General features: G+C 52.2%; 1 protein-coding gene across 2 annotated transcripts in view; it reads right to left on the bottom strand.

The window, feature by feature from the left end:
• Window positions 1-10,523, bottom strand: part of slx9 (SLX9 ribosome biogenesis factor) — a 163,063-nt gene extending 152,540 nt beyond the window's left edge. Inside the window, exons 1-2 of one of the 2 annotated variants that reach the window (XM_072482013.1) lie at window positions 10,349-10,523; window positions 8,915-9,023 (exon numbers count right to left, since the gene is read on the bottom strand). In XM_072482013.1, coding sequence (XP_072338114.1) covers window positions 8,915-9,023; window positions 10,349-10,486 — 247 coding nt within the window. In that variant the 5' untranslated portion in view covers window positions 10,487-10,523. The remainder of the gene's footprint in view (window positions 1-8,914; window positions 9,024-10,348) is intronic. The other variant, XM_072482010.1, reaches the window with a different exon arrangement.
• Window positions 10,524-14,731: the final 4,208 nt, after the last annotated feature.

Here is a 14,731-nt window from a genome sequence, read left to right as displayed (position 1 = left end):
CCTAATTCACATGCCGGTATGCTTGCAAGTAGATCAGCAGCGCTAAGCAATATTACATTTTAAATGGATGTTGCTTACCTGAAACAATTATTTTATCATTAATGTCAAGTTTTCACAACTCCACAAAAGGATACAACTTTGCACTACGAAGTCAAACTGACTGCAAATTCTCGAGAATGGAATACTTACTGCTACAGTGCAAAACATTGTTCATCCACATCAGCCTGACTATTTGAAACCATTTCTACTAAATCTTGCATAGTTGCTCATGTCGAAGCATGACTTTAGCACCATCTGCTGGGCGGGTCCAGTACACAAAATACCACTCAAATAAATTTTAAACCAACTTTTAAGGCGATGAGTGCGGACTGAAATAGAACCAAAATACGCAGTCCATCACTATGACCAGACAAATGGATTTCTGTACAACCAAGATATAGTTCTATGTGGAGAGCATGAAACTGGGGCTGTTCTCCTTTGAACAGAGATGGCCAAGAGGAGATTTGCTTGAAGTGTTTAAAATTTGAGAATAAGTTAGGAGAAACTGTTATCAGAGGTTGATAACCAGATTGAAGGTAAATTGACAGAAGAACCAGACACAGGACGAGGGGGTTGTGTGGCGGGGGGGTGGCTTCACGAGAGTTAGGAGCGTGGTGAGAGGGAGATTTTGGAGTGTGAGCAGCGGCGGATGGTTGCAGAAGGGTACTCAATACAGGAGCACTGCAAGAATCCGTAGCAGAGGCATTGGGAGCCCCGAGAGAGGGCACAAGGGGGTTGGAATCAAAAAATGGAAACCATGTGGTGGCACTAAGTAAAGCAAATTAATGGGGCTTGAGCATGAGGGTATCTCAATAATGCTGACTGGTTATAGGGTGTAGCAAGGTTGTGGGGAGGGAGGGGAAAAGCAAAAGAGAGGAGCAGCAACAACAAGTTGCATTTGCACAATACCTTAACCATACTAAAGTGATTCACAGCATTATCAACAAAACTAACGGCAAACCAAACGAGGAGGCATGAGGAGGGACTGCTAAAACTTGGTCGAAGAGGTAAAGGAGCAACGTAAAGACAGAGAGGTAAAGGGAGAAGATTCCGCTTGTTCCTCGTTGGAACAGGGTCACTTGAAGAGTTTGATCACGCTGACGCACTGGTGACATCGTTGGTAGTTGGGGCAGGCTAACAATTCAGTCTAATCTCGCAGCCGGTGGATAAATAAATCCTGAATAAAAGCTCTTATTTGTTTTATACTTTTGGGTTTACAAACCTGTATTGTAAAAATACCACAAAGAAACTGGCGGGAAAATGATTGATCCATGCTGCAAACACCCGAAAAAGTGCAGAAATCCAGTGGAACAAGAAAAATTGTCCATCCACACTGTAGCCATCCAAAAAGGATTAAGATAAAAACATTGCTGCACCAAAGCTGGCAATGGAGGGGAGCCGAAAACAGCTGCAAACATCGAAGGAACCAAAATTTAAACACTGATTCTGGATAAAGCAACATCAAAAGAAGCTTGCCACAAACTCTACCTGGAAGTTCTAGACAGTACTGCCTCTAATGTGAGTAGCAAGTAACAAACACCCTGCAACATTTGAGAGCTTGGGAAGTTTTGCAACACACAGTGTAAAACTAGGAAAGGCTAAGCTCAGAGTTACCTTGTTAGTGCTGAAAACTGAGAGGCATATTTGTGTTTACACAAGCCTTCCAGTAGTAAAATGGTGGGGGGGTTTTGGCATCACGCATGATGAGAGCATAGAACACTGCAACTCAGACTGCAAGATTCGAATACTTTGTCCAGGTGAACACAATTTTGGCAAACATTCCTGGCTTTCCCGAGGGGTAGAGGGTTCAGGTTTCATAAATGTAACCAACAAGATGGTGAATCAATCAGATGGTTTGTAGCTAATTTGGAGAAATTAGCCGAATACTAAATTTGGAGTTGCCTTGGACCACACCATTAGAGGCAGACTGGTGTGTGGATTGAAAAGCGAAGCTATCCAGAAAAGACTATGAACAGAAAGAAACTTTGACTTAAGGAAGGCTTTAGATCGATGGAATTAGCAGCTAAGGAAGCGCAACCATTAAGTTTGAGCACTGAAGTCCATGAGGTGTCAGCTGAGACCCAAGCACCAACACAGGTGCAAAATTGCCATTGATGTGCAGAAACTGGGCACACAGCAAATGATTGCTGGAGTAAAGATGCAAAATGTACCAATTGTGGCATAAAAGGGGCACATCGAAGGTACCTTTTGGAGAAAGAAATAACACGTTTCAACCAAGAATTATAAAAGGAACTAAATACACCATGTGGAAAACCAAATTGAGATAAGAGTATTCACATGAGACAAAAAGGACACGCAGAAGGACCAGAGCCACAGTTAGAAAACAAAATTGCTGTTGAACGTATTGGCCATTGCCGGTGCAACCAACTTTTACTGGTCACCTTCCCTGGACGGACCACCGGTAAAAATGGAGGTGGTCACTAGTACCAGAAACCATTTACCAAGAGAAACTACGACATATCGCCTTGAAACCCTCAAAAACTATACAGGGAGTATCCCTCATTCAAAATGCTCGGGGCCGAGGGTGTCTCGGATTCCGGAATTGTTCGGGTTTTGGAATACCAAGCTGTAAAGACTTACGGACACTGCTCCGGAGTTGCCGTGTCTGACGGGGGATACACGGCTTCCCTCCCGACAGGGAATCAAGGACCAGGTTCAACTCTTTTGGCGTAACAAACTCGTGTCGTCAATTGGAAGGTTACACATGTGCACAGGAACAGTGATAGGAACAACCAACACTGAAAAAGAGGGGATCTCAGAGTTTTTCGAATTTCGAATAAGAGATACTCAATCTATACCGAATAAGTGGTTCTGTTAAGAGGCATATTGATCCAAATATGCAGCCAAACGGACAGACTGCAGACTTGCCACCAATAGCAGTGTGACGAAAATCAAGACAAGAAGGCAGTACTCGCCGAGTGCAGAGACCTCAGAGGGATGTAAGACTGACGGTCGTCACTGACCAGGAAGCGCAAAGCTACGGGTAATTTGCAAACAAGAATAAGAATGTTGAAATATGTGTTAGTGGATGGGGAATATGTGGGTCAGGGAGCACGAGTGATGGAAATCAAGAAATAGATTACGAGTGTAATGTGGGTGGGACTGGAAGCGAGAGAAGGTGACACAGAAATAGTGCCCTTCCCTCGCAGAAGTCTACAAAAGGAAAGATCCTAGCTGAGCAAATACACGAGGACGATACCTGCAAACTAGTAAAGGAAATAATGGTCTTAACTTTAACGAGAAAAGCCAACAGGCAATCACATTCAGCAAGTCAAAGATCTAAAAAAAAAACAAAATGATATTTACAGGTAGATTTACATTGCGCTCCAGTGGAACAATGCAACAGGCCTAGGACAGAGATGTTAGTGTGAGAGCAAGGTGGGGGGTTAAAATGACTGGACACCAGAAGTTCAGGGGCATGGTCTCAGACTGAACGGAAGTGTTCTGTAGAGTAGTCACCCACTTTGGGTTTGGTCTCCCCAATGCAGTAGAGACCATGCTGTGAGCAGCGAATACAGTCGACTAGATTGAAATTAGTAACTGCAAATCGCGGCTTCATCAGGAAAGAGTTTTTTGGGCTTTGGATGGTGAAGTCAGAGGAGGTAAAAGGGCAGGTGTTGCACCTCCTGTGATTGCAAGGGACGGTGGTATGGGAAGGGGATGGGGTGCTGGGATGGGGTGAGAACAGAAATGTAGGAAATGTGGCAGACACGTTGAGAGCACTGTCAACCATGGTGAGGGGAGGGGAAATTTTCAGTTGGAAGAAAAAAAGACGATATTTCAAAAGCGCAGTTGTGAAAGGTAGCACCATCAGAACAGAGATGATGGAAACGGAGAAACTGGGAGAATTGAGTGGATTCCTTACAGGGTGCAAGAAAGTGTTCTGGAGATAGCGGTGGGAATCAGGAGCCTTATAATGAATATTAGTTAATAGCCTAAAGCCAAACGTGGAGTCAGAGAAATCAAGGGTGGGAAGGGATCATTGCAATTTGCTGCAAAGTAAAAACCCACTGAATTAACCCTGCACTGCTCACAGTTAACAAAACATAAACCATGTTGTCAAATGTTACCTGACGAATGAACAAATGCTCATGTTAATATTGGAGGATTGATGCCACTCACTCATAATAAATAGATACACTTTTTTAAAAAAATAATCAATATTTGAAATACTATGACTGTGGGAAAAAAAATCTCTAAGATGCTGTGGTGATTTATTTTTCCTGTGCAAGGTGGGCTTTTATTAACAGATGCTCTTGGCCGACGTATATTCTCAGCTGACATGTTGATTAAAATGCAATTCGACACATGGATGACATTGCTCACTGGGGTTCTCACCTTGTAGTTAAAGTCACCCAGGAATTGAATCACATTTTGATCGATGTGCCAACTGAGAACATGTGCTTAAACTGTTCATTCACCTTGAGCACATTTTCCCAGTGCAGCAGCTTGGCAGCTGTTGGTTAAAAGAAGACATGATAGTAATGAACTTCCAGGGAAGATCGCACAAGGGGCAAGCAATTCATGAAAACATTCCAATTTGCAAAGTTGTTACCAATTAAATGAGAAGTGATGGACCAGTCAGGTTAAAAGTCCTGTTTCCGTGCCATCCATTCCATGGTTTAAAAAAGATTTTTCTAGGGATATAAAGTTCTACTTCAACAGCAGCTGCCAGAATTTGAGCAATATGATTTGCATTCATGAAGCTCCTTACACTCCCCAGCGTTTGAGGGAGCTGTTCACGTGGAAGGAATGCCAGTGAGCAGTGGCAGCCCAAACCATGTTTCCCGTTAAGCATCAAGAGAAGCTAGAGCAGAAAGAACTCAAACAGGCTGACCCACCAATAAAGCTCAGCTCCTTTGTCCTGTGCTGCACTGCTCCTCAAATTGAATATTAGATAGTTATGGTTTTAATATTAACTTCATGTAAAGAAAAAAAAACACGAAGCACATCAATAGTGGGCAAACACTTGCAATTATTAATAAAGCAATCAACATGGGTGCGGGATACAGTGGTGGTGATGGTGGGGTGGGACGGGTTACGATGCGAGTGAGCAGGACGTAGGTCGGGGGGGGGGGGGGTAGGTTACAGTGGTGACGGTGGGAGGGGGTTGCGGGTTATAGTGGTGACGGTGGGGCGAGGGGATTGCGGGTTACAGTGGTGACGGTGGGGGGGGGGGGTTGAGGGTTACAGTGGTGACGGTGGCGGAGGGGGGTGTTGCGGGTTACAGTGGTGACAGCGGGGGGGGGGTTACAGTGGTGACAGTGGGGGGAGGGGATTGCGGGTTACAGTGGTGACGGTGGGGGGGGATTGGGGGTTACAGTGGTGACGGTGGGGGGAGGGGATTGGGGGTTACAGTGGTGACGGTGGGGGGGGGGGAGATTTCAGGTTACAGTGGTGACGGTGGGGGGGGGACGGACTGGGGGTTACAGTGGTGACGGTGGGGGGGGGGGGGGGAGATTTCAGGTTACAGTGGTGACGGTGGGGGGGGGGGGAGGGAATTGCGGGTTACAGTGGTGACGGTGGGGGGGGATTGGGGGTAACAGTGGTGACGGTGGAGGGAGGGGATTGCAGGTTACAGTGGTGACGGTGGGGGGGGGGCGGGGATTGCGGGTTACAGTAGTGACGGTGGGGGGGATTGCGGGTTACAGTGGTGACGGTGGGGGGGGGGGATTGCGGGTTACAGTGGTGATGGTGGGTGGGGGGAGGGGATTGCGGGTTACAGTGGTGACGGTGGGGGGGGGATTGGGGGCTACAGAGGTGGCGGTGGGGGGGATTGCGGGTTACAGTGGCGACGGATGGGGGTGATTGGGGGTTACAGTGGTGACAGTGGGGGGGGATTGGGGGTTACAGTGGTGACGGTGGGGGGGGGATTGCGGGTTACAGTGGTGACGGTGGGGGGGGAGGGGGAGAGGGGATTGCGGGTTACAGTGGTGACGGTGGGGGGGATTGCGGGTTACAGTGGTGACGGTGGGGGGGGATTGCGGGTTACAGTGGTGACGGTGGGGGGGGGGGAAGAGGGGATTGCGGGTTACAGTGGTGACGGTGGGGGGGGGGGGGGGGGAGATTGGGGGCTACAGAGGTGACGGTGGGGGGGGATTGCGGGTTACAGTGGCGACGGATGGGGGTGATTGGGGGTTACAGTGGTGACAGTGGGGGGGGATTGGGGGTTACAGTGGTGACGGTGGGGGGAGGGGATTGCGGGTTACAGTGGTGACGGTGGGGGGGGGTTTGCGGGTTACAGTGGTGACGGTGGGGGGGGGATTGGGAGTTACAGTGGTGACGGTGGGGGGGGATTGGGGGTTACAGTGGTGACGGTGGGGGGAGGGGATTGCGGGTTACAGTGGTGACGGTGGGGGGGGGATTGCGGGTTACAGTGGTGACGGTGGGGGGGTTTGGGCGTTACAGTAGTGACGGTGGGGGGGGGGGGGGGGGGGGGGAGAGGATTGCGTGTTACAGTGGTGACGGTGGGGGGGGGGGGGGGGTTACAGTGGTGACGGTGGGGGGCTACAGTGGTGACGGTGGGGGAAGGGATTTCGGGTTACAGTGGTGACAGTGGGGGGGGGGGGATTGCGGGTTACAGTGGTGACTGTGGGGGAGGGGGGAATTGCGGGTTACAGTGGTGACGGTGAGGAGGGGGTGTTACAGTGGTGACAGTGGAGGGGGGGGGTTACAGTGGTGACGGTGGGGGGGGGGCGGATTGGGGTTACAGTGCTGACGGTGGGGGGGGGGTTACAGTGGTGACGGCGGGGGGAATTGCGGGTTACAATGGTGACAGTGGGGGAAGGGATTTCGGGTTATAGTGGTGACAGTGGGGGGGGGGGGGGGGGATTTCGGGTTACAGTGGTGACGGTGGGGGGTGGGGATTTCGGGTTACAGTGGTGACGGTGGGGGGGGGTTACAGTGGTGACAGTGGGGGGTATACAGTGGTGGGGTTACAGTGGTGTCAGTGGGGGGGGGTTACAGTGGTGTCAGTGGGGGGGGGTTACAGTGGTGAGTGGGGGGGGGTTACAGTGGTGAGTGGGGGGGGGAGATTTCGGGTTACAGTGGTGACGGGGGATTTCGGGTTACAGTGGCGACGGTGGGGGGGGGTGGGGATTGCGGGTTACAGTGGTGACGGTGGGGAGAGGATTGCGGGTTACAGTGGTGACGGTGGGGGGAGGGGATTGCGGGTTACAGTGGTGACGGTGGGGGGGATTGCGGGTTACAGTGGTGACGGTGGGGGGGGGATTGGGGGTTACAGTGGTGACGGTGGGGGGAGGGGATTGCGGGTTACAGTGGTGACGGTGGGGGGGATTGCGGGTTACAGTGGTGACGGTGGGGGAGGGATTGGGGGTTACAGTGGTGACGGTGGGGGGAGGGGATTGCGGGTTACAGTGGTGACAGGGGATTGCGGGTTACAGTGGTGACGGTGGGGGGGGTTTACAGTGGTGACGGTGGGGTGGGTGTTGCGGGTTACAGTGATGACGGTGGGGGGGGGGGGGGATTGCGGGTTACAGTGGTGACGGTGGGGGGGGGGAATTGCGGGTCACAGTGGTGACGGTGGGGGGGGGTTACAGTGGTGACAGTGGAGGGGGGGTTACAGTGGTGACGGTGGGGGGGGGTTACAGTGGTGGGGTTACAGTGGTGGTGATTGTTGGGGGGTATCAGTGGTGGTGATGATGATGATTGGGGGGGTTTACACTGGTGGTGAAGGGGTGTGGGTGTTACAGTAGAGGGGGATGGGTACAGTACTTGTGATTGTGGGGGGCGGGGCACGTTACAGTGGTTGCAATGTGATCGTGGGAGGCTTACAGTGGAGCCAATGCTGGTGGGGGGATTAGGGTTTACAGTGGCAGTGTTCATGGGGGGGGGGGGTTTACAGTGATGGCAATGGATGGGGGCATCGGTGGTGGCCGGGGAGTTTTAGTGGTGGTGATTGGTGGGGGGTGTACTGTGATGGCGGCGACGGTGGTGGGGTTACAGTAGTGGCAATGGTTCGAGCTGGGGGGGGGGGGGCGTTTAGTGGTGGCGATGGTACGGTGTGGGTGGGTTCAGTGGTGGGGATGGGCGTGGGGTTACTGTGGTGGTGTTCGGAGGGTGGGGGAGGGGGCTGCTAATGGGGTGGGAATACCCAATGGTGGTGCAAAGGAAATGTGGCTTAATTTGTCCAGAAGATAACCCGGAGTCTGGAGCCCTCGCAACCCGGAGTCTGGAGCCTGGCAATCAGTAATAACCTTGCTTAGCTCCCATGCATTTTATTAACTGTACACAGTTTCAGCCTACGATGCTACTGTGCTTGCTTAGTTTCCTAATTTTTTGGTATCTTGCAAATCAATATCACAAAATTGTGAGTCTGACCCAAGACAACATATATGGTCAGTGCTCTGCAAAGCACTGCCCCACTGAAACCTTTGGGAGCTCAGCCTACCCTCTCAAAAGGGACATAAAAGATCCCATTTCACTATTTTGAACAGCAGCAGAGCTCTTCGCAGTGTTCTATTTGTTCTCAATCATCGTCACACAAAAAAACACCAGATCATCCGGTCTTTATCACATTATTGTTGCTCATCAACAGCACTTCATTGTTGTAAAGCACTCTGCAATGTCCACACACTCCCACACACTCCGCTAATTTTGTGAAAAGACCACAAGCTTCACAATTACACAGAAAGTCATGGCTTTACCAAGCTGCACAATGCTCTGTAACATGATTCATCAGGAACATTGACCTAGGCTGACCCAACGTGGGAGTATAGCAAAACAAATAAAAGCTTTTTCAACCATCGTCTCCCAAAAAGAACTATTAAAAAACTCCAGCAAAGGTTGTTCTTCACAATGCAAACCGAATCGCAGAGCGGACTACAAATCTTACCTTTCTTACTGGACACCACAGTCTTACAATCAACATCCAGATTCCGGACAAGTGCTTTGGGGTCAATGATGGTTCCAGCAAACAGAGAGGTGGACAATTGATCAGCATCCTGAATAATGCAACAGAGATCATGTCCTCCGGTCACTATAGATACGTCCTTATCTTACTAAGTTACTTTACGGGTATTGTCGGGTTATTTTGAGGATTGTTATTTTTACCATCCCGCCACCCCCGTCCCCCCCCACTCCCTCTCCCCCCCCGTCCCTCTGCCCTCCACTCCCTCCCCCTCCCTCCTCCACCCACTGCCCTCCGCTTCCTCCCCCTCCCTCCTCCACCTACTGCCCCCCTCCCTCCTCCACCTACTGCCCCCCTCTCTCCTCACCCACTATCCCCCCCTCTCTCCTCCACCCACTACCCCCCTCTCTCCTCCACCCACTACCCCCCTCTCTCCTCCACCCACTACCCCCTCTCTCCTCCACCCACTACCCCCCTCTCTCCTCCACCCACTACCCCCCTCTCTCCTCCACCCACTACCCCCCTCTCTCCTCCACCCACTACCCCCCTCTCTCCTCCACCCACTACCCCCCCTCTCTCCTCCACCCACTACCCCCCTCTCTCCTCCACCCACTACCCCCCTCTCTCCTCCACCCACTACCCCCCTCTCTCCTCCGCCCACTACCCCCCCTTCTCCTCCACCCACTACCCCCCTCTCTCCTCCGCCCACTACCCCCCCCTCTCCTCCACCCACTACCCCCCTCTCTCCTCCACCCACTACCCCCCTCTCTCCTCCACCCACTACCCCCCTCTCTCCTCCACCCACTACCCCCCTCTCTCCTCCACCCACTACCCCCCTCTCTCCTCCACCCACTACCCCCCCTCTCTCCTCCACCCACTACCCCCCTCTCTCCTCCACCCACTACCCCCCTCTCTCTCCTCCACCCACTACCCCCTCTCTCTCCTCCACCCACTACCACCTCTCTCCTCCACCCACTACCCCCCCTCTCTCCTCCACCCACTACCCCCCCTCTCCTCCACCCACTACCCCCTCTCTCCTCCACCCACTACCCCCCTCTCTCCTCCACCCACTACCCCCTCTCTCCTCCACCCACTACCCCCTCTCTCCTCCACCCACTACCCCCCTCTCTCCTCCACCCACTACCCCCCTCTCTCCTCCACCCACTACCCCCCCTCTCTCCTCCACCCACTACCCCCCTCTCCTCCACCCACTACCCCCCTCTCTCCTCCACCCACTACCCCCCTCTCTCCTCCACCCACTACCCCCCTCTCTCCTCCATCCACTACCCCCCTCTCTCCTCCACCCACTACCCCCCCCTCTCTCCTCCACCCACTATCCCCCCCTCTCTCCTCCACCCACTACCCCCCTCTCTCCTCCACCCACTACCCCCCTCTCTCCTCTATCCCGGTTTCTCTCACCCGCCTCACGGTTTTCCAGTCAGCCCCAGGCGGCGGCGGCCAGACCAGCGCGGGCTTGCTCGCTGTCCGGACCTCGTCGCTCAGCTTCACCGCGGCCGAATGCAGCTTGTGGCGGACCCGCCGCTCCTTCCCCACCATCCCGGCTCCACCCGGACAACACGCCTGCTGCACGCGTCCGTCCACGAAACCCCCCCGCCCGGCGGCATCCGGGAGACGCAGCACAAACGTTCCGGGTCCTTTAACTCTCCTTTACACGAGCTAATTAAAATAAATCATACAGCTATTAAACTTCACCCCGATGTCGCAGCATATGTCCCAAATCAAAATAGGAACATTGAAAAGATAATGTAATAAAATACTGCAGATTCAGAAATAAAAGCAGAAAGTGGTGTAAACACTCAGTGAGAGAGTTTTTATGGGTTGAGTTTTCCAGCTTCACTGTCAGGTGAATGGAGGGGGGACATCAGTAAATACCAGTGCTGGGGGTCCCGTCAGTTTCCCAAACTCATTGCCAGGCCTCTCACCGCCTATTTCACAGCAATTAAGCCCCTCAGTTCAAGGGCAATTTGGATGGGCAACAAATGCCGGCCTTGCCTGCGATGCCCACATCTCATCAAAGGATAAAGAAAATGAGAAGTTTCACCTGGGAGTGCGATCGTAAGATCATATTATAATGTCCAGCGAATTAACTTGCCCCAGTTAAAGGTCTAGTAGCGCCAAGGGGAACTCAGCCATTGGGGAAATGGTGCCATCAGTTCAGGATAGGCAGCCGGAAGAATGAGCATCAAGTGCAGAGACAATGCAAGGGACCATGGTCTCCTTGGCATTGCAGGTCCATAAGAGGAGGGATGTAAGATAACCCTAACTGTAAGGAACTTTGTAGCAATAGCATTGTTGTGTTGTAATTCACCGACTGACCACTAGGAGTCTCATTAGGCTAGACAAGTGAATGTTAGTCAGGTGACCTCAGACTGACTCGGGAGCTGGGAGAAAGGTTGCTTGTGGATATTGTTATTCATCTGTTGTTTTGCATCTATTTGACCCACAGTTAATGTGAATAAATCGTTTATAGCTTTAGATACAAGTATTCTTGTAACATAAATCAGGCCACCTGACAAGAATATTACATGGTACCAGGGCTGGATGGTATTAAACACAGAAAATACTATCAGCCTGCCATGAGATCCAAAGAGATTTTGAAGATTTTGCAGACAGCAAGAATTAACAACATGGAGTCGCTGAAGCCACCAATGAGTCTCAGATTTCATGGCAATGTGGACAGCAACTGGCGTGTGTTTAAACATAGCAGCACAGCATTCTAAAATGTTTCTCAGTAATGGCAGCGTCTTCTTGGAGGAAAGCACTCCGGTTGCCGCCCTTTTTCCAAACGTGGGAAACTTCTGAAAAAAGCCAGGAAAGTTCCTGAGCTCCTCGCACACCAACACACAGGTTGCAGATCAGGACAAAGGCAGTTGGCAAGTTTTGTTCCAGATACAAAGGGGGAAAAAAAAATCACTTTTCTCAGAACTGGTACTCTAAGCTCAACCCCAGATCAGTCAACACAGTGGAAGACATTGGGCGCGATTCTCCACTCCCATGCCGGTTGGGAGAATCGCCTGGGCCACCAAAATGTCCGGGGACGCCGGTCCGACGCCCTCCCGCGATTCTCCCAAGCGGCGGGAACGGCCCGGTCGCGTTTCGCGGGCCGCAGGCCGGAGAATCGCCGGAGACACCGAAAATGGCGATTCTCCGGCACCCCCGCTATTCTGAGGCCCGGATGGGCCGAGCGGCCAGGCCAAAACGGCGGGTTCCCCCCGGCGCCGTCCACACCTGGTCGCTGCAGTCGTGAGCGGTGCGTGAACGCTGGGGGGGGCGGCCTGTGGGGGGGCGAGGGGGGATCCTGCACCGGGCTTTACCTGAAATGTGGGGTGGCCCGCGACCGGTGCCCACCGATCGTCGGGCCGTCCTCTCTGAAGGAGGACCTCCTTCCTTCCGCGGCCCCGCAAGATCCGTCCCCCATCTTCTTGCGGGGCGGACTTAGAGAGGACGGCAAACACGCATGCGTGGGTTGGCGCCGGCCAACCCACGCATGCGCGGATGACGCCCGTTATGCGGCGCCGGCCGCGTCATCTATGCGGCGCCGCTTTTTCGCGGGCGACAAGGCCTGGCGCGTGTAGATGACGCGGCCCCGATCCTGGCCCATTGTCAGGGCCTGAATCGGTCGGGACCTGAGCCGTTCCGCGCCGTCGTGAACCTCGACGGCGTTCATGACGGCGCGACCACTTCGACATGGGAATGGAGAATCGCGCCCATGGTGTCCAGTGATTAAACATCATTGTTTGTTGGAGTAATAACAGTGAGGAATCATTTTTTGGAGACATCAAAACATTCTCCTGCACGTAAAAAAATGCAAACTGATACGCCATTTAAAATAAATGATGAGGACAAATGGTTGCTACCACTTGAAGTGAACGCTACAGTGGTCCAATTGAAGTTGGACACTAGTGCCAAAGCCAAATTAATCCACATGACTGATTTAAAAAACCTAAAAATTCAGCCAAATAGAAGAAATCACAAAATATCTGTGAGAGATTATAATATTCAAGCAAATGTTATGGTGCTTGTGACCTGAGTGTGGTGGTGAAGAACACAATTTATTCCGTCCCATTCTGTATTGTATCCGAGGGCTTGGATTCATTATTAAGTGATCAATCCGGTGAAGAATTAGGTCTAGTGCAGTTGGTATACAGCATCCACAACGGGTTGGATCAACACTCCAACAATTCTGAGAACATCATCAGCAAATTCAGCGATGTGCTCACTGATTTTAGTGCACTACCATTCGCCAACGAGATACAATTTGAAGAAGATGCATTATCTAAAGCTGATACAAACTATTAGTAGTGAAATTGCTGAAGGTGTAGATCTGCATGTCAAACCCATTTCTACCCTATCACCCTTATCAGATACGAAACATAAGTCATCAAGAAGATAAAGAGCGACTTCCGGGTGCGGCGATGACCAGCTGAGTCGCACGTTTCGGCAGCTCCCGGTGAAACGGACTTTTGGGCTCTTGATAGGAGCCCCAACGGCAATTTTGACGGCTAAAAACACTGTGCGGTAAACCAGAAGGGAAGCCCCCCTGGATACGGATGAAAAAAGGAGAGGAAGGTGGCCGGATTGCGGTGGATCCTTTAGAGCAGCAGCAAGGAAGGCAAGCAAAAACCAAGATGGCGTCGGAAGGTGGCAGTTTAATATGGGGCCCTGAACAACACGAGTTTTTGAAACGCTGCGTGGAAGAACTCAAAAAGGAAATGAAGAAGGAGCTGTTGGCCCCGATATTACAGGCGATCGAAGGGCTAAAGGAGGAGCAAAAGACCCAGGAGTGGGAGCTTCGGGTCGTGAAGGCAAAGGCTGCCGAGAATGAGGACGACATACAGGGCCTGGTGGTGAAGACGGAGATGCACGAGGCACACCATAAACGTTGTGTGGAAAGGCTGGAAGCGCTGGAGAACAACACGAGGAGGAACAACCTAAGGATTCTTGGTCTTCCTGAAGGTGCGGAGGGAGCGGACGTCGGGGCATATGTGACCACGATGCTGCACTCGTTAATGGGAGCGGAGGCCCCGGCGGGTCCGCTGGAGGTGGAGGGAGCATACCGAGTGATGGCGCGAGGACCGAGAGCAGGAGAAATTCCTAGAGCCATAGTGGTGAGATTCCTCCGTTTTAAGGACAGAGAGATGGTCCTTAGATGGGCAAAGAAAACTCGGAGCAGTAAGTGGGAGAACGCGGTGATCCGCGTATACCAAGACTGGAGTGCGGAGGTGGCGAGAAGGAGGGCGAGCTTTAATCGGGCCAAGGCAGTGCTCCACAAAAAGAAGATAAAATTCGGAATGCTGCAACCGGCAAGACTGTGGGTCACATACCAAGGGAGGCACCACTACTTTGAGACGGCGGATGAGGCGTGGACTTTTATCGTGGAAGAAAAATTGGAATGAGCGGGTTATTAAAAAATGAACGTTTGAAACAAAGTGGTGGGGCGAGTATGGGGGGCGAAGAGGGGGGGAAAAAGGGGGGAAAGAGGAGTTTTATGTTATTAATCCTGCGATGTGGTAACTTTTCTCTCTTCCACAGGAGGTGGTGGGGGGAGGAAAGGAGGTGGAAGAGATGGGGCGTTGGCCATTGGGGGCGGGGCCAAGGGGGAAGCGCGGGCTTGGTTCCCGCGCTATGATAATCATGCGGGAATAGGGAAGCAGGAAGGAGGGGGCGTCGCACGGTGCGAGCCGAGGTCACGGGAGGAAGCCGAGGTCGGCCAGAGTTTGCTGACTTCTGGGAGCAACATGGGGGGTGTAACTACGCTAGTGGGGGATCTAGCGGGGGGGG

The sequence above is a fragment of the Scyliorhinus torazame genome, chromosome 2 (assembly GCF_047496885.1).
Source record: "Scyliorhinus torazame isolate Kashiwa2021f chromosome 2, sScyTor2.1, whole genome shotgun sequence".
Lineage (NCBI taxonomy): Eukaryota > Metazoa > Chordata > Chondrichthyes > Carcharhiniformes > Scyliorhinidae > Scyliorhinus > Scyliorhinus torazame.
The sequence above is the reverse complement of the archived record's forward strand: the minus strand, read 5'-3'. Positions and strand labels throughout refer to the sequence as shown.